Consider the following 23,243-nt stretch of genomic DNA (forward strand, 5'->3'; position numbering starts at 1 on the left):
TGGTGGCTGTGTGGAATGCTCTTCCCCAGAGGGCAGTGGAGGCCCAGTCTCTGGATTCATTTAAGAAAGAGTTGGATAGAGCTCTCAACGATAGTGGAATCAAGGGTTATGGAGATAAGGCAGGAACAGGATATTGATTAGGAATGATCAGCCATGATCATATTGAATGGCAGTGCAGGCTTGTAGGGCTGAGTGGCCTACTCCTGCACCTATTGTCTATTGTTCTAATTTTACTGTTAAAATTTTAGGTCATGCAAAATACATTCATTTGAACTTTACTCATGTCACCTGAGAATATGATTGCTAAGTAAGAGAGCAGCCTGGTATATGACATACTATCTAGTAGTATGTTGGACTCAAAGTTGGAGTAATGTCAGTTTAAGGTACAGACACATCATTAACTTGTTGGAGGTTCTAAAGTTTAGCTTTAGCTGGGAAGTGGCAGTATCTAGGCAGAGACCTAATGAGGGCAATGTGCTGGGAAAAGGTCTTCACTTTAAATAGAAAAGTAGTGTTAATCCACTTGGGCCCATCATAATGTTTTCTATTATCAGAGTGTGAAGCAGCTTTGGTCAAGACAGAGGTATTTGATCTGTTCAGATACCTTTTCATAAGTGAACTGGTTAAAATGGAAAAGGTCAAAAAGAATTTAAAAAGTAAAATTTATTTCTGGCTACCTACTACAGATAAACTAAGGATACCATTAACTATTCAAGAACTGGTGCTCAGTATTCAGGCTACGGTGTAGGCGTCAGTATCACAAACATACAGCCTGAAATTCTCTAAGAAAATCAATGTGACACAAGAGTTAATCCAAAATGTTGCAAGATTATTCCTCATATTCAATCATGTTTATTCATACTCATCTAGTTTCCTTCAAATGATTTCACCATTTACAAACTTTTGAAACACATTAGCAGATCAAGAAGCAGACCTTTACAGAGACAATACATCAATTACCACATGTGCCACTACCTTACAAAACAAGTACTTGAGGACATCACTGCACCCATGTGACTGAACAGCTGGACATCTGAATTGATTTGCTGTTTTTAAGCAAAATATCAGGAAACAAAACCACAATCTGTTAATGCATATTCAACAGAGTCCCAAGCAGATCCCTTCAAAATGCAATCATCAAGCTGGCAAAATAGTTTGCAATTGTATTCAATATAAAAACTGAATCAGTCCTGCCAGTGTAGTCTCATTAAGGCAAAAGTGACTGAGATTACAAAATTTAGGATAAAAACCACAGGATAGAGAGGTAATACCAACGCTGCCTCACACATCTTATCCATAGTACAGCACAGGATAAGGACCTTCAGCTCACCATTCTATGCCAACATATGATACCTTTCTAAACTAATACCACCTACCTGCATATGATCTATAGCCCTTTATTCCCTTCCAGTTCATGTATCTGCCTAAATGCCTCTGAAATGTTAATGTACCTGCTTCTTCCATCTCTCATGGCAGCATGTTCCAGGCACCTACAATCCCTCTCAAAACCTTGCTTCGCAAATTTAAATCTCATTTAAACTTTTCCACCTCTCACCTTAAACCTCTCTAGTATTTAAATTTCAACCCTGGGGAAAAAGACTGACTGTCTACCACACCCATGCCTCTCAATTCTATCAGGTTGATTCGAACATTTGGCAATAACAATCCAAGTTTGTCCAATCTCTCCTTATAGCCAATACACTCCAAAACAGGCAATATCCTACCTAACCTCTTTTGCACCCTTTCCAAAGCTTCCACATTCCTTTCTGTAGTGTGGAGACCAGATCTGCATATAATGCTGCATAAGTGAACTGAAGTTTTATACAACTACAACATAACATCCCAACTGATGAAAGCATCCATGCCACAGGCCTTCCTTATCACCTTATCAACTTGTATTGCCACTTTCAGGAAGCTATGGACTTGCACCCAAGATTCCTCTGTACGTCAATGCTCCTACGTGTCCTGCCATTTACTGCATATTTTCCTGTTGCGTTTGACCTCCCAAAATGCATCACGTCATACTCATCTGAATTAAACTCCATCTGCCATTTCTCCATCCAACTTTCTAAATGATCTATATCCTGATGCATCCTTTGACAAACTTTCTCACTATCCACAACTCCAATTTTCACGTTGCCAGCAAACTTACTAATCAGACCACCTACATTTTCATCCAAATCATGTATACACATATATATCAAAAACAGAGGTCCCAGTAATGATCCTTGCAGAAAATCACTGGTCACAGATCTTCAGTCATAAAACACCCCAGCATGATTTTACTCTATCTTCTATGACCAAGTCAATTTTGTATCCAATTTACTGACTCACCATGGCTCTCTTGTGATAATCTTCTGGACTAGCCCCACCATAAGGGACCTTGTCAAATATTTTATTAAAGACCATGTAGACAACATTGGTTAGCACTGCTGCCTCACAGCACCAGGGTCCCAGGTTAGATTCCAGCCTCGGGCAACAGTCTGTGTTGAGTTTGCACATTCTCCCCATGTCTGCGTGGGTTTCCTCCGGGTGCTCCGGGTTTCCTCCCACAGTCCAAAGATGTGCAGGTCAGGTGAATTGGCCATGCTAAATTGCCCGTAGTGTTTGGTGCATTAGTCAGAGGGAAATATGTCTGGGTGGGTTACTCTTCGGAGGGTCGGTGTGGACTTGTTGGGCTGAAGGGCCTGTTTCCACACTGTAGGGAATCTAATCCACTGCCATATCCTCATCAATTATCTTCAATGCTTGATCAAATAGCACGATCAAATTGAGGGGCAAGACCTCCTCCACACAAAGTCAGGATGACAATCCCTAACAAGTCCACTCTTTTCCAAATGTGAATAAATCTAACAATCTTCTCCAATAATTTCCCTACCATTGATGGGAGGCTCGCTGGTCTATAAATTCTTGGGTTATCCTGTTGTAATTCTTAAATGGAACAAAATTTGCTATTCTCTGTTTATTCGGAACTTCACCTGTGGCTAAAGAGGATACAAATATCTTTGTCTAGGCCCCAGCAATCTCCTTCCTTGCCTAGATCCCATCAGGGCCTAGGGACTTATCTACCTTAATGTTTTTCAAGATACCCAACATCATCTTCTCCTTAAATTTTGACGTACTGTAGAATATCACAGTCCACTGACAGTAAACATTTGCAATATTCTTCATTGAAAAAGATAAATAATTCCTACCTGTGATCATAACTAGAGCTGCTAGACATGCAAAAGCTGAGACATCAAAATTAAGGCTCTGTAAATTTGTAGAGAATTCCTTGATCGTGTCAAGCCATTCACCAAATCCACGAAGGCACTGAAGTCGATGCAAGACAAGCCCATTACAGAATACAAACTTGTCCTCTGATGGAGCAGATCTGTAAGTAATTGTGAAAAATGTAATGAACTGCGACATTATAATCCAACTGTAACTTTTACAACATATGATCAGCAGTATTTTACATTCCAGAAGAGATCTGAATTTATGAGACAGTTGAGAGAATCATTCAAGTTTTAAAATGCAGCTATAATTTGGCTAGATAACACACACACACACACACACAATATATATTTGTTGCTGACACTGTCTATGGTGCCATAGACAGTAGAGAGAAAGAGAAAGTGAGCTAACAGAAGATGGTCTAAGATTCTAATTCTAGAGGATGGCAAACAAAGGGCTGCACTTTTGCATATGCTGACAGATTCAGCATCTGGTGTGTTTTATTTGTACACCATAGGTTATATTTTAGGAAATTTGGGGCATTGAATCTCGAATGATTTGGTTTCATTCTAAATATGCTTACTTAGTCAATTATTTAGTGACATGCTTACTTCGTCATCATCTCACATTGCCTGTTTTCAATGACAAGCACAATGCCACCTGGTGTCATCTCAAGTACATTGGTTACTTTCCAAACATGTTTGGAATGCAACTAAATCATTCAAGTTTTGTTGTGGCAAATTCCCTAAAATACAGATTTATATATTCACATCTAGAAATAGAGCACCGTCAACTAAATCGAATGTCAATATACAAAACTTCCCAAATGTATGAATTTCTAGTTGTTCATTTCTTTAAAAATAGCACATGGTCTGTGTTCTGGGTAAGGATGAATTCGGCACAATGTTTTTTCAGAATATGTTGAGAATTTACCTGTGGGAAAGTCTCAGTACAAAGAGTTCGAGGAAAGCAGATTCAATAAGTAAAGTCTGATCTTCCTTAGGGAGGTCACTGAATCCTGGTATTTTTTCGGCCCAGCTCTGTGTGACCTCCACAGATGTGGCGAGGAGGCCATAGAATTGACGGACGTAATCAGCGTCAGCGCCAGATGTCGGTTGTTCAGCAGCACAGAACTGCAGGGGAGAAAAGCAACATATTAGTCAAGGTCAGTTACACAAATTAAATGTCCTAAAACACAACAGGAGAAAGGAAAAGGTGTCCAGAAACCTTCTGAAATGAATAATCATTGACTGTAAAAGATATGTTCCAAAAGCTTTGCATCTTGATGAAAGAAATTGCTTGGGTCTTTCCTATATCCAGAGACATTTGATATATTACATTTCAATTTTAGGAAATATTTTAAAAAATTATTTTACCAGGTTATAAACTTCATAACTGATATCATATCAAAATGTACTTATGAAAGGAAACTTGCAATGGCTAGTAATATTCCACAGTCTCTTTTATTCATTCTGCAGACAACCTTTGACCAGATAGGAAAATTATGGACATCTGTTCAATATGCAGATATATCAGAAGACGTTCAACCATGTTGTTCATTGCAGTATCAAATCATAAACTAATTGAAACATGATTAAATAATCTTTTCCTCTGAACTGAATATTTAAAGAAATGCAAATAACTAGAGTTTTGACAACAGTTTGTTAGCAATGTTCTTCTAATTAGGATTAATTGTAACATTGCACAAACCTTTCCTTCATCTTTGGTTTTGAAAGAAAGACTTATGAAGAATGAATACAAATAACATTGTAAGGTAATTGTGATCTCAACAGAAATGTTTGCTGTGGAGACATTAAACTAAGGAAGAAGTGAATTAAAATGACTGCATGGAACATTCCTATTTGGAATGTTCAGAGAAAAATGGTTAAAAGCTGATTTGCTGCTGTGCTAATGGCAAGTTACACATTTAGCTCTCAAATCAAGCATATTGTTTGTAAATTAAATTTGAAATTACTGGAATAATTTCCTCACTACACAGGCATGTTACCATCTTAAAATATTAAACAGCTAGATTACTTTAGCTTCGGTTTTGGAGTGCTAAGTTTTAAGGGAGGGGTGGCACTTCTTCTAGGTGTGCTAACAGCATTCTTTGAAGTTGCTCATCCAGTACTGGTTTTCACCTTCAAATGACTGCCAAAAACACAATAGTCCAACAGTGGACAACAAAATATTTTTTTTTTAAAACAAAAAATAAACAGCTTTAAGAAAATTTGTAAACATCAAATGAAAAAATAATTGATTTCCATTAAAAACAAAACAAATTATAGCAGCCCCTGGAAGTGTTTGCAGCAAATCTCATTGTTGCAAACTTGTGGGGCTCAGTATAGTCCTTATCAGTCATCAGCTAGTATCGGAGTTTCATTGCTAACATCTTGATTAAAAATATATCTAGACTGTTGCTAAAGGGTTATATTATGGAGCTTCTGTTGCACAGAGAAAATATTTATTATGACAAGCATTTTTTTCACAATTTAGTATGGAGTTTCTCTTTATTTATACTGCACCTGATAACAAGATAGGAAATCTGTGTAGATTTGTTTCTCCATTGAGTATATTAAGGACCAGCTACTTTCAAATTAAAAGGCAGAATATACAATCCTATACAATCAGGTTTGCCAACAGGCTCCAAAACATTGATCATTCATTTTTAAATAAACCATATTCCCCCAGTTAATCGTTTTTGAGTTAATATTGTGGAACACATCCAAGTAATCTAGAGCAAAAATCAGATTATTTTCAGAAAGTTTATAGAAGTTTCATATCAAGAATATGTTCTGAAACCATAAATACTTTAAAATTTGATGAAATGTTTTGTCACCCTCATACTTATTAGCAGTAAATAAAACAATTGCTTAAGAAGGAGTGATACCATAGTCAGCTCAGTGTCATCATCATTTCATGGTAACAGCTATAGCTACTGTAGGTGTTAAGATGATATCCTCTTCTCTTACTGTGTTTATATCTATGTGAGCTCTTACCTGAGTGTAATTGTGGCTGCTGGGAGTGGAGTCCACAAGTGCCCGCACAAGAGCATTCATCAAACTGATTGGAGGTGAGGGAGGGGATGGTTCCTGAAGAGGACTTTTTGGTTTGGAGGGCAGACGACCTCTTCTCCCTTTTAAACTATCTGTGCGGACCACTGGGGGGGGGGGGGGGAGGGAGAAGAGAGAGAGAGAAGACATTTTAAAGAAGCTCCACAATTCATAGACTCTAAAGAAAGTATGCCGATGAATTAAAATAAAAATGAATATCTTTACATTTTTGAACTACAGTACAAATTTTCATAAATTTACAGATCTTACAGAATTTAAAAGGTGTGCTAAAAGTTGTGTTTGTAACACTAAATTTTTGTGTAAAATTAAAAACAAACTTTCCAGATGTGGAGGTTTATAATTTGTGAAAACGTTGTAGCCAAATCTGAATTAACATTGTAGCATCAGAATATGTTGATGCTTTGTTTTGTTTTTGTTATTTGGTTTCCTGTTGGGTTCATTCGGAAGAGTCTATTACCCCACTATCCTGCCAGATATTTACAGCGCGCTTTTGAAGATGGTGATTTTTTTTTTAACTACAAACAGGAAATGCACAAAACACGCCAAATTTAGAAGGTCTGGTTAGTCAAGGCATTTAGATTGACAATGCATTGTTTTCTCCCGCCCTCAGCGGTGACAGGTCACGATCACAACCAAGCAAACATCATTGCCAATTATACAACAAACATTAAAACCTTGGTCGAGTCTTGACCATCTTGTGAAAAGTGGAGGGGAGCTTGAAGAACAGTGGGTTTAGGCACCACGACAGCTCCCAGCTCTCACCTTCTTTAACCATGCCTACGCTAAGACACTTCTGGAACCTGCAGTACTGGCATCGATTGCGCCGCCTCTTGTCCACCGGACAGTTTTTGTTCGCCAGACAGACGTATTTTGCATTCTTCTGCACGGTCCTCTGCAAAGTACAAATATTATTACAGGATGTTTTCATGTCGAAAATAAAATAGGAGCTGACAAAGCTCCCTCTAATTACAATATGAAATGCGCCAACGCCACTCCGATAATTAGATAAAATTAATTTCCTAACACGTTAGCCTGCAGGAAAAACAATTTTACTGGTGTTAGCTGCTGACAATGAGAATCAGCCACATTCGAGCTGGGAAACTCTCAGGAGACAGGCAGCTTTAAATGATGAAATTATTTCTGAAATTACCGGGTCATCACATTATACCGTTGGGTATAATATCCCTCCCTCTTAATATACCTCCGGGGATCATTTTCCACTTGGCTTATTCCTGCGGTGATTACTGACCTTATTAAAAGAAATTTAAAATGATTTGGGAGAGCGTCTCTTTAACCGACGTTGGTTTAAAAATAAAAAAAAGCCAGCTTGGATTTCGCTAATCAAGACTGATCAGTACAATTTAAATCACATTCGGAGTTACAGTTTAATTAAATACTATATATCTTGATAAAAAAAAGTAATATAGCTAGACTATTGCTAACGGGTTCGCTGTACAGAAGTCAAACGTGTTTTTTGGTCATGGTTTATTTTTCAGTAACGGGAAAGGGAATCCCCACTGAGCTCGCTTACCCGGGATCCCTAACCAGATCGGAAAAAGTTTGGTAAATTATCACCTTTACAAAACAACAAAAACAAAAGAAAACTATTATCATAATTACAGATTGCTCGACTTTAGAAAACGCCCCTTAAGTGATGCAGTTAAAAAAGACTCATTAAGGTAATTACTACCCAACAATAAAACGTTCTGTCGCATTTTCACATTATTGTCCAAGAAAAGGAGAGTCACCCCCTGCACCAAATATAGAGCATCGCTCCAGCCAATCTGGAAAACCTGCCTGTTAATGTTAACAGGTACGGTGGAATGTCTGAAGGAGACAACAGCTCACATTATATTAGGCAGACCCTATTTCTATGCCTAAATTCTGACTGCATTTAATAACATTTTTAATAATAATAACATTTTTAAAATGCTATCCAGGGGATACTACATGTTTGGAAAAACAGGCTCTGCATAACAGCTAGAGACTCGACGTTTCGGGCATAAGCCCTTCTTCAGGAATCATTCCTGATGAAGAGCTTATGCCCGAAACGTCGATTCTCCTGCTCCTCGGATGCTGCCTGACCTGCTGCGCTTTTCCAGCAACACATTTTTCAGCTCGGCATAACAGCAGACCAAAAAAAGTTTCCACAGTGAAACACAGAAGCAACCTTAATTGTTAGTACAGTACTTATGTCTTCTCGTTCCATTCCGTTTAGATTGTGTTTTGAAAACAAACCTTTTGGCAAATCCTTTTGTCATAACAATATCTTCCTTCGGATCTTGAGATACCGAAGCTTTCTCAGTTTTAGCTCTGCCCCAACCACTTTGATGCGATTTATGATGTTCCGCCCCCTCGCACTTTAGTGTCTAATAGTTTGAACGGATCACTAATAGCCTTTAGTTCCATAGTGTATAACTTGCCAATGAAACCAGAGAAGTGGCTTGGTTCAAACCTAGTCTCTCCGGCGAATGCACTGCTTCTGAAAGAAGATCTCGCTTTTTCAAACATTTCAGTTGCACATTTTTAACGTGCAGATTATGTATCACTGACCAGTTCGGTTTCCTTTCATTACTGATCAAGGTAGATATTTTTCTAATCAACCTGTTCAGAGAGTTATTGTACATCTTTGGAGCAGATGAAACTTTAACTTCCCACTCAGCTGGGCACGCTAGCACGGATCTAAAGCAGCCCTTTCAAGTTAGATGTGCAAGAACTATTCTTTTATTTTAAAAAAAAGTTTAAAAAGTCCTTTTGAAGTTTGCTTCATAAATTTGACCATGGCCGTAGTTCAGAACTGCCACATTGACTGTAAAGCGCTTTGAGAGATCAGATGGTACTGCGGCGTTATATAGATGCAAGCCTTTCTTTTTGAACGCAAGCCGCTTTTGATTTTCATAATGTTGTGTGCTTTGCGAATAATCCCACACCCCAACACCCCTCCCCCCAAAAAAAAATACAATTTTCCCCTTGGTCTGAAGCACAGTGCAGGGAAGTCAGATAAAACGAAGGTGCATCCTACCTTAAAAAAGCCTTTGCATCCCTCGCAGGTCCTCACGCCATAGTGCTGGCAGGCTGCATTGTCCCCGCACACAGCACACATCCCCTCCCCAGAGGAAGACCCTCGGCTGGGGGGAGACGGCAAGCTCTGGGCACTCTGACTGAGGGTCATTGGGTGATAGCCCAAACCCGAGCCCTTGACTAAATGCAGGGGATACTGGCGAGTGTCCATCACAGCTTGTGCAGAAGTACTTTCTGCTCCTATGGACATGTTCAAGGTGGGTTCGTAACACATGTGGCTGCTGGAGGCTGGGGAGTGTGGTGGGGACTGTTTGAAGGCAAACAGCGGAAACCTGGGCGGGGCGGTCTTCATTGGAGCATCTAAGATATGACCTGTGGCCATGCAAGTCTGGGTCACTGGAGGTAACGTGTGAGGCTCATCCCACAAGGAGGTCTGTGGAGTTGTGAACTGAGGCGTGGTGGGGGTTGATGGAGGAGATTGCTTGAAGTAAATGGAGGTCGAAGGCATGATGTCCTCTGTTTGATGTTGGATCGATGGCTGATAGTTGTGATGGGGAGAATCTTCCAGTTTAATGAAGGGTCTCTGTGAGGAGGAAGAGTGCATTTGATAGACACACGATGGTTTGAACTCATAGCTGCCAGAGTACCCAGTCTCCATGAAAGTGCTGAAACTGGGCAGGGAGGTGGTGGCTGTGATTTCGGTGCTCCCCAGGTCCATGCCAAATTTCATGTAAGGTGATTCAGTATGCACTAAATCCGAGCTGTAATCCCCAGCATAAGCGTAGTTCTGAGCTGCAAAACTGGCACCTTGTGGCGAAGAGCTGTATTGGGTTTGCACACAGGGCATGTCTAAGAAGAAACACAAAGACTGAAATGACTAAAAGGCAGCAGCAGCAGCAGCACTGATTTGTTATTATCTCATAGCACGGCAAGCATTCACATCACTGAGGAAGGAACCCTTACTACATTACATATCGTACTGAATTCAAGAGCTCAGAGCCCACATTGCTTACATCGTCTTTTTATTTCCTGATCCGCCCATATATTTATATGTACAGTAAATTGCAATTGGGGCTTTTGGGCTTTACCCAAGTGGTAATCTAAAAATGGTCAGCATTCCTTTCTTAGAACCAGCATCATCTCATTTTGCTCATCAGAGCCTTTAAAGTTGCCGAGTATCTATAGAGCAGGTGGGAATTCCACAGCAGCCTATGTCACTGTGCGGCGGTGCTTATAGATATGTGGACAATTGTCCAGACTCCAGACAATGCAATGGATATTATTGTGCATCTGTGGAGATCAATGGATAGATGATGTTTCCAGCCAAGATAATTAGTGATGAAAATAATGACGTTTTCTCATTAATATCCTTGCGTGTGTTCTGAGTCAGGAGCTGTGTCTCTGAGTTGGGAGGGTTGGTGAGCACTGGCCACGAAGTGATATCATTTTTAAATGCCAAATTCTGTCCTGCAGAGTAGCTAATACAGCAGCAGATCCTTTCATTGTTTTTGCAGACTACAGCCTGTAACCGAACTGTCTCCTGAGAAACTGGAGGATTTTACTTCCTACCAACAGTAGGTGATATGAACAAGCAGAGATGCGCTTTTCAGTCTGTCGAAGATCAGTGACTGGTTTTCGAAACCGAAATCAGGTGACAAAGGAGCCAGTTACGGTTAGTTAAAAAGATAAACTCCGAGGGAATTCGTATAATATTAGAAAATATTATTAATACATGCCAATTAATGAGATCAACTTTCAAATCTCGACAACAAACCAAAAAAAGTGTTCAACCATTCATACTAATGAGGAATGGATTTTTTTAAAAAAAACTGGGTTACACCTAGTTAGCACGAGAGAAACCGAGAATATGATTGGGCAACTGATTCAAGGAACAAACCCAGGTATTTCTCAGTTACGTACATGTTTTCTGTATATTTAAGCAACTTTATCTGCATGTGTCTGCCAATTCATGTATAGACCCCTACAAGGAGTTCAAGCAGCTGGGTTTAATTAACATCTTCCTGATTAAGGGTTTTTGCCTGAAACGTCGATTTTCCTGCTCCTGGGATGTTGCAGCACCACACTCTCGACTCTAATCTCCAGTATCTGCAGTCCTCACTTTCGCCTTAATTAATATCTACCCTGGTGCATACCGTTCATATTTGTACAATCATCATTGCTTGTGCGGTTTTCTGTATGCAGAGAACCTTAAAACAGGTTCCTCTCTGCAAATACGTTCTTGGATGTGGGCAGATTCCTCAGTGGACTTAAGCAGGTTTTTATACATTTATAAACGCCCGGACATCTGCACGTTTCCATGTGAATGCAGACCCCCCGGATAAAGCAAGTTTCTTTATGCAGTGATCCCTTTTTGTAGTATCCCAGTATATCCATTGGTTTCAGAATGTATAGGCCCATAATCAACACACCTATTCCTTTTCTAGATTAAAACTGAAGAATCTCAAGTTTTGTTGCTATCCCAGTGAGCTGTAACCCAGGTGAAACATCCCCGACAGCCAAAGTACAAGTAGATAACTGAAGTAGAACGAAGAGGAAATGAAAAGGAAACATGAAAATAATGAAACAACAAGAGGACGAGAAAGAAGTAGCTCAGTCGACCCCTGATCAACTACAATGGTAGCCCACCATCACAACGTACAGAGAGAATCGCCTGATTTTGTAACGAACCTTCACGTGTATGACACACTTGTGCGTGTATTCTGTTGTTTACATACAACCATGTCGCCTCCAGTGTGTGTGCCAGTGTGTACCTGTGTGTGCCGAGGGGCGGTGATATGTAGCACGCTGAATGTTGGCTCGGTGGGCTGCTGCCAGAGGCTCGGCCACTGTCGAGGTGGTGCCTCCGGGCTGGGAGCTGTCAGCTGTTCGCTGGGGTGACTCGGAGCTCCGGCTCGGCGGGGAAAGCTCTTCCGAACCAAGATCTATCGAGAGAGAGAGAGAGAGAAAGAAAACAAGAGAGCTCAGGGCCAGGGACCAGCGACTGAAGCTGCGCAGCTTCCTCTTGAAAAAAAAATGAAAAGCAGACACCCAAGTCAGAGGATGGTATAATGTAATGCCTAAAAAAAAAAGTGTGCAGTTGTACACAATTGTTAATGACCGCCAAAATATAACTTCAAAACAAATACTTGTCATGAAAACTATCATCGTATCAAGTTTACCCGGAATGGCAAAGATTTAGGACACTAGACCTGGTTATGTGTCTCAGGAACTGAACCGAATGGAAACAACTCACTCTTCGCCAGGCGGATGGTCCAGTGCAGGCACTAAGACGCAGTGATGGCCCCCGGGGTTACTGGCCCTCAGCTCGGACTGAGTTAAACAGCGATGCCTTGGGAAAGTTAGCGAATGCGAGTCAGTCTTGTACGTGCTGCCCTCCATATTTGTATCTGGGATGTCAGGGAGGCTTCTGGTCTGCCCGGAGCCTGACAGTTTACACCAGTCTTAGTGTGTGGTTAAACCTTTTCCCATGGGATGTCAGGAAGGAAAGTGGGACTTGCCCACATGCTTTGCGATCACCTGGCGCTCTACTAATGCATGTTCACTGAACGCCTGCAGCGTTGTTCAAAGCAGACCAATTCATTTTCGCTATCATTTGTCCAATTCGAGGAGTCCAACAGTTGAGCTACAGCGCCCCCTCTCAAATGCATTTAATCTGACTGCCACTCAGGGGAAAAACAACTTTATAAAAAGTTACAATAACTCGCCAGAAATGGTATTACCTCGTTAAACGATGTGAAGATTATGACACACTGAAAACTCCATTTAATCACTGCCTGCAGAACAGATCTTTGCTGAAAATGCGGGTCGGTTCTACCTTACAATCAATATTAAATAGTTTTAGATTTGGAAATAAACCATGATCCTGTGCCTCCTGTATCGTGACAGTTAAGGCATGATTTGATAACTCAACTGGAGATCGCGGTGACAACTACGGCAACAAAGCCTTTAATCTTGGGTACGTACCCCCACGCCCCCCACCATGAAAATTTATACTTTTTAAAAACATTGTTTCCATGGTTTACTTGGAAAATGCAGTCCTACAATATCACGGTTAACCGGACGTTCATAATCCGACAGCGACTTCTGAGCTTTATTCTGGGGTTGAGTCAGGTAGGAAACAGAAGGAAGGCGTTTTCGGACAACTTCTGCCCCTGCCATCGGAAAGAAACGGTCACAGCCACTTCACCCCCGGGGGCTCCGCTGAACAGAAACACGGGGAGGGAGAACACAGTCTAAAACCTGCAGAGGTGCCGAGTTCTTGTTTATATCATTCCGTGGTCATCTTCTACACTTTTACATCTTACACCAAAGTAAAACCTGTTTTCCGAATATCTTTCCTTTTACTTCCAGAAATGGTCTAAGTATTGTGATGTATTGTATGGCCTCCCGCTTTAATTGAAACAAATATTTTGTAAGGCTACATTTAACTACCAAGTTGCTTAGCGTCCTCGGCGAACTCTTTTGCACATTATTCCCGCTGAGGGGTGAATGCTCAAAATCAGCTGGTTACCTAGAGAACAGGCGATGTCTATTTAAACATCCGCCTTATTACCGGCCGCCTCATCTTCCATACAAAGTCAGGCAGAACATCAACTGTGGGGAAATTTTAATTTAGTTTGAATTTATTCAAGGAAACCACTCTATTAACTACGTTTTGCGACTAACAAATGAAAATTCATCGCCCATGACTACAGGGTAGTTAAAGAAAATTACACAAAGAAGTGTTTTAATGATATTAAAGCGATACCAAACATGGAGCATTGGATCTGTATCGAGAGCAGCACTTGTTGGCACCAACTACCCAAGTCAGGGTCGCACCTAGTTAGGGCAGTCCGGACAATTATTGGAGATTTCATATATCAGACACCTTACCATTAAAAGAAGCTAATACATTTTTTTGTACTTCCACTATTATTTTGCCACAAATGGTTAAAATGAAATAATGAAAGATATAGCTAGAGTGTGTTAAGAATTTGCTACGGTGAGGTTTTGATCACAGAAATCTCAGTATATATAATTCTTCGAAATCGACTTCTGACCCGGTTAGAACTTTCCTAAATTTACAAACTCGCCGGGGTGTCAAGTCACCCCTCGCTCGGCACCGCCTCAGAAAAGTGAAGTTTATAAATTCCACTGCCAATTTTGGACTTGAACTGTTGACCTTCCCGCGCGGAGCCTATTCCCGTTTCTACTACTATCTTCATCAATGCGAATATAAAGCGATTCTATTGAAAATTCCAATGTAAACGCCCAGGTGCACAGTTACACAAATGTATAAAAACGTGCTGCACTTGCTACTACCGATTATTACTCAACAAAAAGTAAAAGTTAAACAGATTCGCTTCTGAAAGTGAAACTATTAATAAAAGAATTGCAAAAATATATTTTAAGCCAAGACTAGGACCAGCATCTTAAATGATCACACGTGTTAGGTCAACAGAGTGCACAATTAGACGTGGTTATTTCTTAACTGAAACTCCGAATATCCCTGGATGTATCCGGGATAGACGTGCAGACCGATAATCAACACTAATACCATTCCAACGTGCTGCATTTCAACTTTATAAACACACCCAGTACCATACCCCCGTCAGAATGAGATCGGAGTGAAGTCAAATGAACACTAAATAACTATACATTTTCACTTGAACATAGCTAATTATACATCCAACTAAGTGCAAGACAAATTGCATCTATTCATCACATCATCGCAAGCACAGAGCCCCAGCATTACATTACCATGACAACTACCAGAAATACCCTAATACCCACTGATCTCCGATTGTCACACAACCCAAAGCCGCTGATTAACCCATAAATTCTCAAGATACAAGGGACAGGCATCAATGCACAAGTTCTTAAGTATGTTCCAGTCAGCGTTAACACAAAGCATCACTATAGCTCATTGAATTGTAGTCACTTGTTCTATAGCATACCCATTGTAACTTTCATGATGTCCACTGAGTAACTGATTGATACGTACTTGATTGCTGTGACGGTTCCGTTTTTACATATAATCAAATAGCCGTCCGAGTTGTGTATAGGCGTCCAGTCCAAATCATGGATGTTGTACAGAAAAACTTGTCTTTAAAATATCACTCCCGGTAAATGATTTAGCTGTAGTGCAGATTCGGATCCTTTCTCTTAACGCGAGTTCATCAATAGAGGAAAAGTGCGAGAAAGTCTTCTTTAGCCCCTCTTGTATTTGTAGGTCTCTCCTCCGATTGCAATGTGCCTTTGTTTATGTGCAGACAGATAACAGTACAATTCCTCACTTTGTGAACGTCATTTATGTTTAAGGAAAGGGGGGTGGGGAGTTTGGCGAGAACTGCTCTCCTATTGGATGATCGCCGGTATCTCCATAGAGCGGCTGGAATGCAGGCGACGTCAATTGTGACGCTGCCGAGCCGTCTACGTCACGCGGCGGCACGGCACGTCAGCTGGCTTTTATTGTGTCTGCTTTTCTCCCAGTCTCGGGCTGGGCCCTCTGTCACGCGACCCGCGCGCACAGTCACGGTGCCGTAGCTCGCAAGTAGCTAACAGCGTAAAGAGAACGAGACGCTTCGCTCTCCCGTTCAGCTTTATTGTCATTTATGAACCCCGCGTCGGCGCGTCATTGCTTCTGGGCGCCCAATCGTCGCGCGCCATTGGCGATGGAACACCACTCCCCTTTCCCCGTGCCCTCGTCACGACCACACCTCTCGGTTGTTCTCCCCGGGATTGTGGACCAATAGGAGCGCGGGAAGCTAGGCGCGGCCGGAGAGGGGGCGGTCTGGAACTTGTGCGCGTGAGAGCGCCCCGCTGACGCACGCCATTGACGCAAGCGGGAGCTAAATTTAGCAAGCCTGGGCCAATCCATCGATTGAGATAGCACAGATCTCATTCATTTCTGGGGCGTACCGTTTATTTTAGGAACTATTTTGTGATCCAGTGAAACCAAATATAGTTGTGGATAGGTATTTTTAGTCATAGCAATCTCGTTTTGTTAATGTACAGAAATGCTTTTTTTTACGTAACCTAATTGCAGATTGGAGCGACTAATGAAATAATTATTGTGTTAATTCATTATGATATCCGAATTCTCATACAATATTCGGAGATTTGAGTGTTTGGATTAAAACAATAGTACGGTTTGATTTTCATTTATCTCGGCATTTTTTGTAATTATGCCTGTTTGTTTTTATTTGTTTATTACATATGTATCTACTGTCGAATTGTAATTAGCTTGGTCTCAATGCTGGAAAAACCTATGCACCTTTTTTGTGTAAACAATTGGAAAACGGAAGTTGGAATAAATCTTACACTGGGGAATTTATTAAATGTTAAACAGTTTTAGATTCCACCCTTTTTTAATTATTTGAACAATAGACACATTCTTGTAATTTTGCCAAAACGCCTTTGCTTTCACAAATTTATTACGCACTAACGCCTTACGTATTTTTTTCAAATGCTGTGGAGACTTACTACGTTCTAGATATTGCTTCATGGGATGTTCCGCTTTTGTTTTGAAGTGAAATTTTTTTTGTTGGAAAAAAAGTTTGTGTTTTAATTCCATTATTACACTAGGCGGGTTGACCACTTCGTGGGGAGTGTTATTTAGGAAGCGTCGCGGTTTGGCAGCTTCACCGCAGCGCCTGAGGCTCTTGGCAGGTGAATGAGTGAGAAAGAGGGAGGGAGGTGGTGAACCCTTGTTCCACTTTATAAATAGGCAGACGGAAGGGAACGTTCCTATTACGCACACGCGCGGATTACGTAAAGGAGCGTGTTCATAATCAGGAGACGTCTGATGACGCAGGCACGCAGGCTGCACGAGGTGAGTTCCGGCCCTCGTTCCAAAAACAGATTTTATGCCTTCATTCTGGGGATTACATTTTTACCTAAATGTTTACATTATGCAAACCTTATTCCTGATTTTTAAGTATCTAGTCTACTTAAAAAATGTTCCCCCGCTAACGGCCTAAAGGAACAAAGTTTTTAAAAAAGGTGCTCCATTACCAGGCTATAAACTACACATTTGTGTGCAAAAAACTGCACTAGATTTCTGTGGTGAGTATAACGCAAGAGATTTGTTTTTATGATCAGATTGTTGTAACTTTTTATTGTAAAGTTTTTTTTTAAGAAAAGCTTGAACTTCTTTTTCTTTCCCTACAGATGAATCCCAGTAAGAAGCATTTTATTTCGGAACCCACATTTATGTTCTAATGATCTGTTTGCAGCACTTTTTGAATAATAAACCTGCAAATAAACTGTTTAAGAAATACAAATGTTTTAATTATTTGTGTGGAAAAGTTGGAGAACTAATACATTTCAATACAAGTGTGTGTGCCTTTTCCTTTTTATGCTTTAGCAACGTTTTGAAATGTGGAAGAAATGTCACTAGATGTGCTCCTAGTATCAGAACTAACTCAACACCAAACATACATTTCTTAATAAACTGGAAGTTTAGTTTCTATAGGATATCTTGATGGATAATGCCAACAAAACAGTTTATTATTGCTTCAAGTTACTAGCACAGTTTGGCACTGCATTTTATACATATTGCCACAAGGCAACATTTCAACTGTGTGGTGAATATGTGAGTAGTATTGAACTTTTAAAGGATAATTTCCACTTTTATATTTACAAGTCTTTCTGGAGGTGTGGGAGCAGCAGCAAGCTAGTTATCTAGTTCAAATGACATCAACCATGATCATACTTAGAATAGTTAAGTGAAAGCATATTTTTGAGTTAGATAATTTGTTTTCATTTTCTATTTCACTTTTATTTGCTTTCTTTTCCTGCCAGCTTTCAGCATGGATGACAACTACCATCATATCAGTAGAAAAATGTAATGTAAGGTCACATGTGGTCATATGTGAGCAGTTACATAATGTGTTACAGAATAAGAAAGTTCACATGTCATGCTGAAATGTTAATGATTGTAGTACTGTTAGGTTAGTGTAAATGATTTAAGATATGTCATAAAGTTTTATTTATACAACCAGTGGATGTTTCCAAGAGCTTTACAGCTATGGAACTGCTTTGTGAGTTGGTCATTGTTATGATGTAGACATTCTATGACCAGTTTTGATCCTGCACTGAATAATTAATTGGATTAAAAACAGAAAATGCACAATTTCTGCAAGAATAATATTCATCTCGTAAATTCAACTGAGAAGATATTCTTTTTTTTCAGACAAGGTATAATCTGCTGAGTTTTCTGTTTTTATTTCAAATTTTATCCTCCTTAATCTTGAAATTATTCCACAAGATCTTTCCTAACAACACATTGAGATTTACTTAATTTGATTGTTTTTGTGCAAGTGGAACTGGTAGCAGCAACATTAACTCGTGGTACTTGACACGTCTTACATGTAGGACTATGTCCATGCTTAAGCAAGTTGTTTGCAGTTATTGTAGCTTTGAGACTATTACTCAGTGAGAGTTTATTCATTATCTTAAAGCAGCTTTGATCAGTAACAAAATGTGTTCTTCCAGAAGTCATGTTTTGTGCACTATATGAGTTAATCCCATTGATGTGTGACTCATAATTTGCTTATACTTCTAACAAATATTTAGGGTTACCTACTGCAACCTTTCCATATCACAATTTATGAAATGACAATTCCAAATTAAACAGTTTACTAAAATGTATACATGCAGAAATCTAGTTTGAAATAACCATTCAATATATTCCACTTCTTTTTTAAATCTAATTTTCTAACTCCCTCCAGGTTTATATGTTGTATTTGTTAACTAGGAATGAGACAAACAGGTTTGATTTGAACACTGCACTATACAGTCCAAATTATACTGAAGTACTGCTTTCCTGCTCATTTTGTTCAATTACATAAAAAGTAACGCTTTTAATGTATATCACTGTTTGAACTTGGTAACAGGTTACAAATCAAGAAACGTATGAATTTATGGGACATCTTGAATTCTGCTGAAAAGTGTAATCTGATACTACTGTGTTGAGAAGACACATTGCTGGCTTTGGGACCATGTAAAAGAAAGTTAAAGTGTCTACCCATCTATACCTTTACTATCTGAATTGAAACCAAATACTGAATCAAATTGACTTGGAGAAGATATTTCCACTATTAGGAGAGAGTGAAGGGATGACCCTTCAGAGTTAGGATGCTAGGACTTTCTTCAGTTGATCTGTGCAGAATATTGTGCAGCAATGACTGTCCTCATTCTGATTTAGAGATGGTGAAGCAGCTAAAGATGATTAGGTCTGGGATATGTCCCTGAAGAAGTAGAGCTCTTGTGGGCTCCTGATGCAGCCCAGAAGACTTAGATTCATTCCCAGCTGCATTAAAAGTCTTTAATAACAATCTTGTGTAACACAAAGTGATTTTAAAAATATCCACCTTGAGCAACTGCAGTGATGTCTTTGCACTGAGACAGTTGACCTCCAGCAACCAGGACCATCTTCCTTTGTGACTACGACCAGCAAAGAGTTTTCTCCTTGATTCACATTGATTCTAGTTTTGCTAGGGCTCCTCCAAACTCAGATGTTGCTTTGATGTCAAGAGCGGTCACTCTCTCATATCTCTAGGGTTTAACTATTTTGTTTTGTATTTGGACCAAGTTCATGGAGGCCTTTCTCTTTATCCTGCTCCAAACGATGTAGAGTCATGACCTCAAATTTGCAATCAATGTCATTTTCAGATAATGAGAGATACCTTTGGACATCTTGTGATATGTAGCTAATTACTATGTCATGACACAACTCCAGCTTTCAGAGCAATCTAATGATCTTATGATTTGCAGTTAACAATAACACAGAAATTTGTATAGTACCTTTAACGTAACAAGAAGTCCTAAGGCACTTCACAGGACCATTATTTTAAACCAAAGATTGACACCAAGCCACCAAGACTAGTTTGGTCAGAAAATGAAAAGTTTTCTCAAAGAGGTAAAAATCACACAACATCACGTTATAGTCCAACAGGTTTAATTGGAAGCACACTAACTTTCGGAGTGACGCTCCTTCAGGTAGTTGTGGAGGACCTGATAAAGGAGCGGCGCTCCGAAACCTAGTGTGCTTCCAATTAAACTGTTGGACTATAACCTGGTGTTGTGTGATTTTTAACTCTGTACACCTTAGTCCAACACCGGCATCTCCAAATCATGACTTTCTCAAAGAGGGAAGTCTTAAAGAAGGAAAGGCACAGGGAAGGGTATTCCAGAGCTTGCAGGCCTGGACATTTAAGGGCACAGTAATTACTGGTGGGGTAGTTATAATTATCAATGCACAAGAGGCCAGAATTAAAAGGACTGTATTACTTTGAAAACTTGTGTGCATGGTGGAGGTTACAGAGATAGGGAGAGACAAGATATGGAGTGATTTGTAAGCATGGATGAGAAGTTAAGTGAAGTTGCTTGGTTTGAGGTCGTCATTGGTTAGTAAACACAGTTATCAGAGGATAGAATATGGGATACCAGCTTGGAGTGATTTAGAATAGTTAGTTGCAGAGATATGAAGACATGAACAAGCAACAGCTGAGCTGAGACAAGTGAAATCAGTTGATGTTATAGAAGTAAAATAGGTGACCTTGGTGATGGCAAAATTGAGGTCGGGAACTTTGTTTGGGATCCATAGCAATATCAAAATTGTGAAAACACTGGCTTAATCTCAGCCTGTTGGAAGGGAGAAGGATGGATTTGTAGTGAGGGAGAGTTTGGAGCAAAACTTCTGGCTTCAAACCTCTGAATATATAACTAGGAAATTTGTGCCCATTCATTACAAGATGTCGGATTACCAGTCTGATAATTTAGCAACAGTAGAGGAATTAAAAGAGGTGATGAGGTAGAGTTATACAAGTGAAAACTAACTCTGTGTCTTTGGATGATGTTCCTCAAGGCCAGTATATAAGTGAGACATAAGATAGCAAGGATAGATCTTTGGCTGATACCAGAGGTAATGGTGTGTGAGCAGAAAGAGAAGCCATTTCCAGTGATTCTTTGGGTATGACTAGATAAGAATGATGAAGCAACAAAACAGATCTCTGACATCAGGATCCAGAATTAAGGTATCTCGAGGATATCTGCTTTCATGAAACTTGAGTATATGTGACCTTTTTACATTGGGGTCCTGAAGCTGAAATAGCTAAGATGTCTTCATACCACTGAATGAAAATGACAAAATTGAGAGGAACACAGTACATAAGGCAGCAGGGATTTCTGAGATGAGACAACAGGGATGAATTACTGAAATAATCATTATTGTTTAATCATCTGTAGCTTGTGATTTTATCCTGATTTTCTCTGCTGGTACCTTGTGTCTGCCAACTCTGCCAGTATGTAGTAAGAGGGTTGAAGTAGTTCAGGACCCATCTGTCAGTGGCAGAAAATATACCACTAGTGAGTCTAAATAAAACAGAGTTGAAAATCACACAACACCAGGTTATAGTCCAACAGGTTTAATTGGAAGCACACTAGCTTTCGGAGTGATGCTCCTTCATCAGGTGACTACCACCTGATGAAAGAGCGTTGTCCGAAAGCTAGTGTGCTTCCAATTAAACCTGTTAAGACTATAACCCGGTGTTGTGTGATTTTCAACTTTGTACACCCTAGTCCAACACCAGCATCTCCAAATCATAAATAAAACCGGCAATTGTTGGTTAACAAGATGGTTTATTGCATGATAATAATTACGGCTTACGTTACTAGTTCAGCATAGATACTAGGATTCTAGGGAGCTATATAGAATATATTTGCTTCCCATGAAAGTGTGTGTTGGATTTCTGTTTCCACCCAAGGACTGTGTGTGACATCATTAGATTGGGTCAAGCTAATGCAACTTCAACATTACCTCTTTCAGAAACATGAAAGTTCTCCAGTGCAGCTGACTTGCAAAGACCTTACCATTTAAGAAGGAGGACAATCATTTACATGTACTTCTATTGTATGGTAACCCATATCATTAAATGAGTGGCATTTCTAAATGCACTTAGATTGATTCAAGCATTTATGTAGTAATTTAAAATAATTTATAATTGGAAACAATATTATTGTCTGTATAAGGCAAAAGTTGTTACTCATCTAGTTTTTCAATGTCAAATGCAAGAAGGTCTTGAGTTTGAAGGTAGAGTGATTGAACGTGTATGGTTGATTTTAATTTCTATGGTCACGAAAACTAATGTTAAAGGCACACACCCCCCAAAAAAAACATACAAAAGATTACATTTACAAAATACCTTGCAAGAACTGTAACAAACACTACATTGGACAAACAGGCAGAAAGCTAGCCACCAGGATACATGAACATTAACTAGCCACAAAACAACATGACCCACTCTTACTAGTATCCTTACATATGGATGGGGAAGAACACCACTTCTACTGGGACAACACATCCATTCTAGGACAAGCCAAACAGAGGCATGCGCGAGAATTCGTAGAAGCATAGCCTTCGAACCGGAACTCTTATCAACAAACACATTGACTTGGATCCCATTTACCATCCCCCGAGACAAAGAACAGGAAATGACATCAACCCAAAGAAACTCAAACATAAAGGAAAGTGGGCTACACCACCAATGCTTCATTCGGAAGCTCACTGAAGATGTTACCTAGTAGGGTGACAAAACGTCTGAAAATGAACCTTCCAACTCAGTGAACAAACCTACATCCAGAAGGTTACACAGCTACAAAGAGATGAAGTTCATAATTTTCTGTTTGCACTCTTTTCACAGGACAAAGGCACCCAGTTGCAGCAATGCCAGCCCAGTCATCATCACCCAAATGAGGACTGATCTGCTACCATGTTGTGGACTTTGCCACCAGTAAAGTATTTGTAACTGATGTATAAGAACTGGACGTGTGAAATGTGGCATTGAAAAAAAATTACCAGACATTTATTACACCTCTGGATAAACTACAGTCAGTGTCTGTACTATCACCAGACTATTTAGTTACAAA

The 23,243-nt window shown here is 39.8% G+C and overlaps 1 protein-coding gene across 2 annotated transcripts in view; it reads right to left on the reverse strand.

Moving 5' to 3' along the window:
• nr4a3 (nuclear receptor subfamily 4, group A, member 3) overlaps positions 1-15,865 on the reverse strand; it is a 30,904-nt gene extending 15,039 nt beyond the window's left edge. Inside the window, exons 1-7 of one of the 2 annotated variants that reach the window (XM_043690044.1) lie at positions 15,269-15,865; positions 12,083-12,253; positions 9,313-10,160; positions 7,053-7,182; positions 6,216-6,376; positions 4,150-4,349; positions 3,195-3,373 (exon numbers count right to left, since the gene is read on the reverse strand). In XM_043690044.1, coding sequence (XP_043545979.1) covers positions 3,195-3,373; positions 4,150-4,349; positions 6,216-6,376; positions 7,053-7,182; positions 9,313-10,160; positions 12,083-12,253; positions 15,269-15,284 — 1,705 coding nt within the window. In that variant the 5' untranslated portion in view covers positions 15,285-15,865. Of the gene's footprint in view, positions 1-3,194; positions 3,374-4,149; positions 4,350-6,215; positions 6,377-7,052; positions 7,183-9,312; positions 10,161-11,999; positions 12,254-15,268 lie in introns of those variants that run through there. The other variant, XM_043690045.1, reaches the window with a different exon arrangement.
• Positions 15,866-23,243: the final 7,378 nt, after the last annotated feature.

This window comes from Chiloscyllium plagiosum, chromosome 5, assembly GCF_004010195.1.
Source record: "Chiloscyllium plagiosum isolate BGI_BamShark_2017 chromosome 5, ASM401019v2, whole genome shotgun sequence".
Lineage (NCBI taxonomy): Eukaryota > Metazoa > Chordata > Chondrichthyes > Orectolobiformes > Hemiscylliidae > Chiloscyllium > Chiloscyllium plagiosum.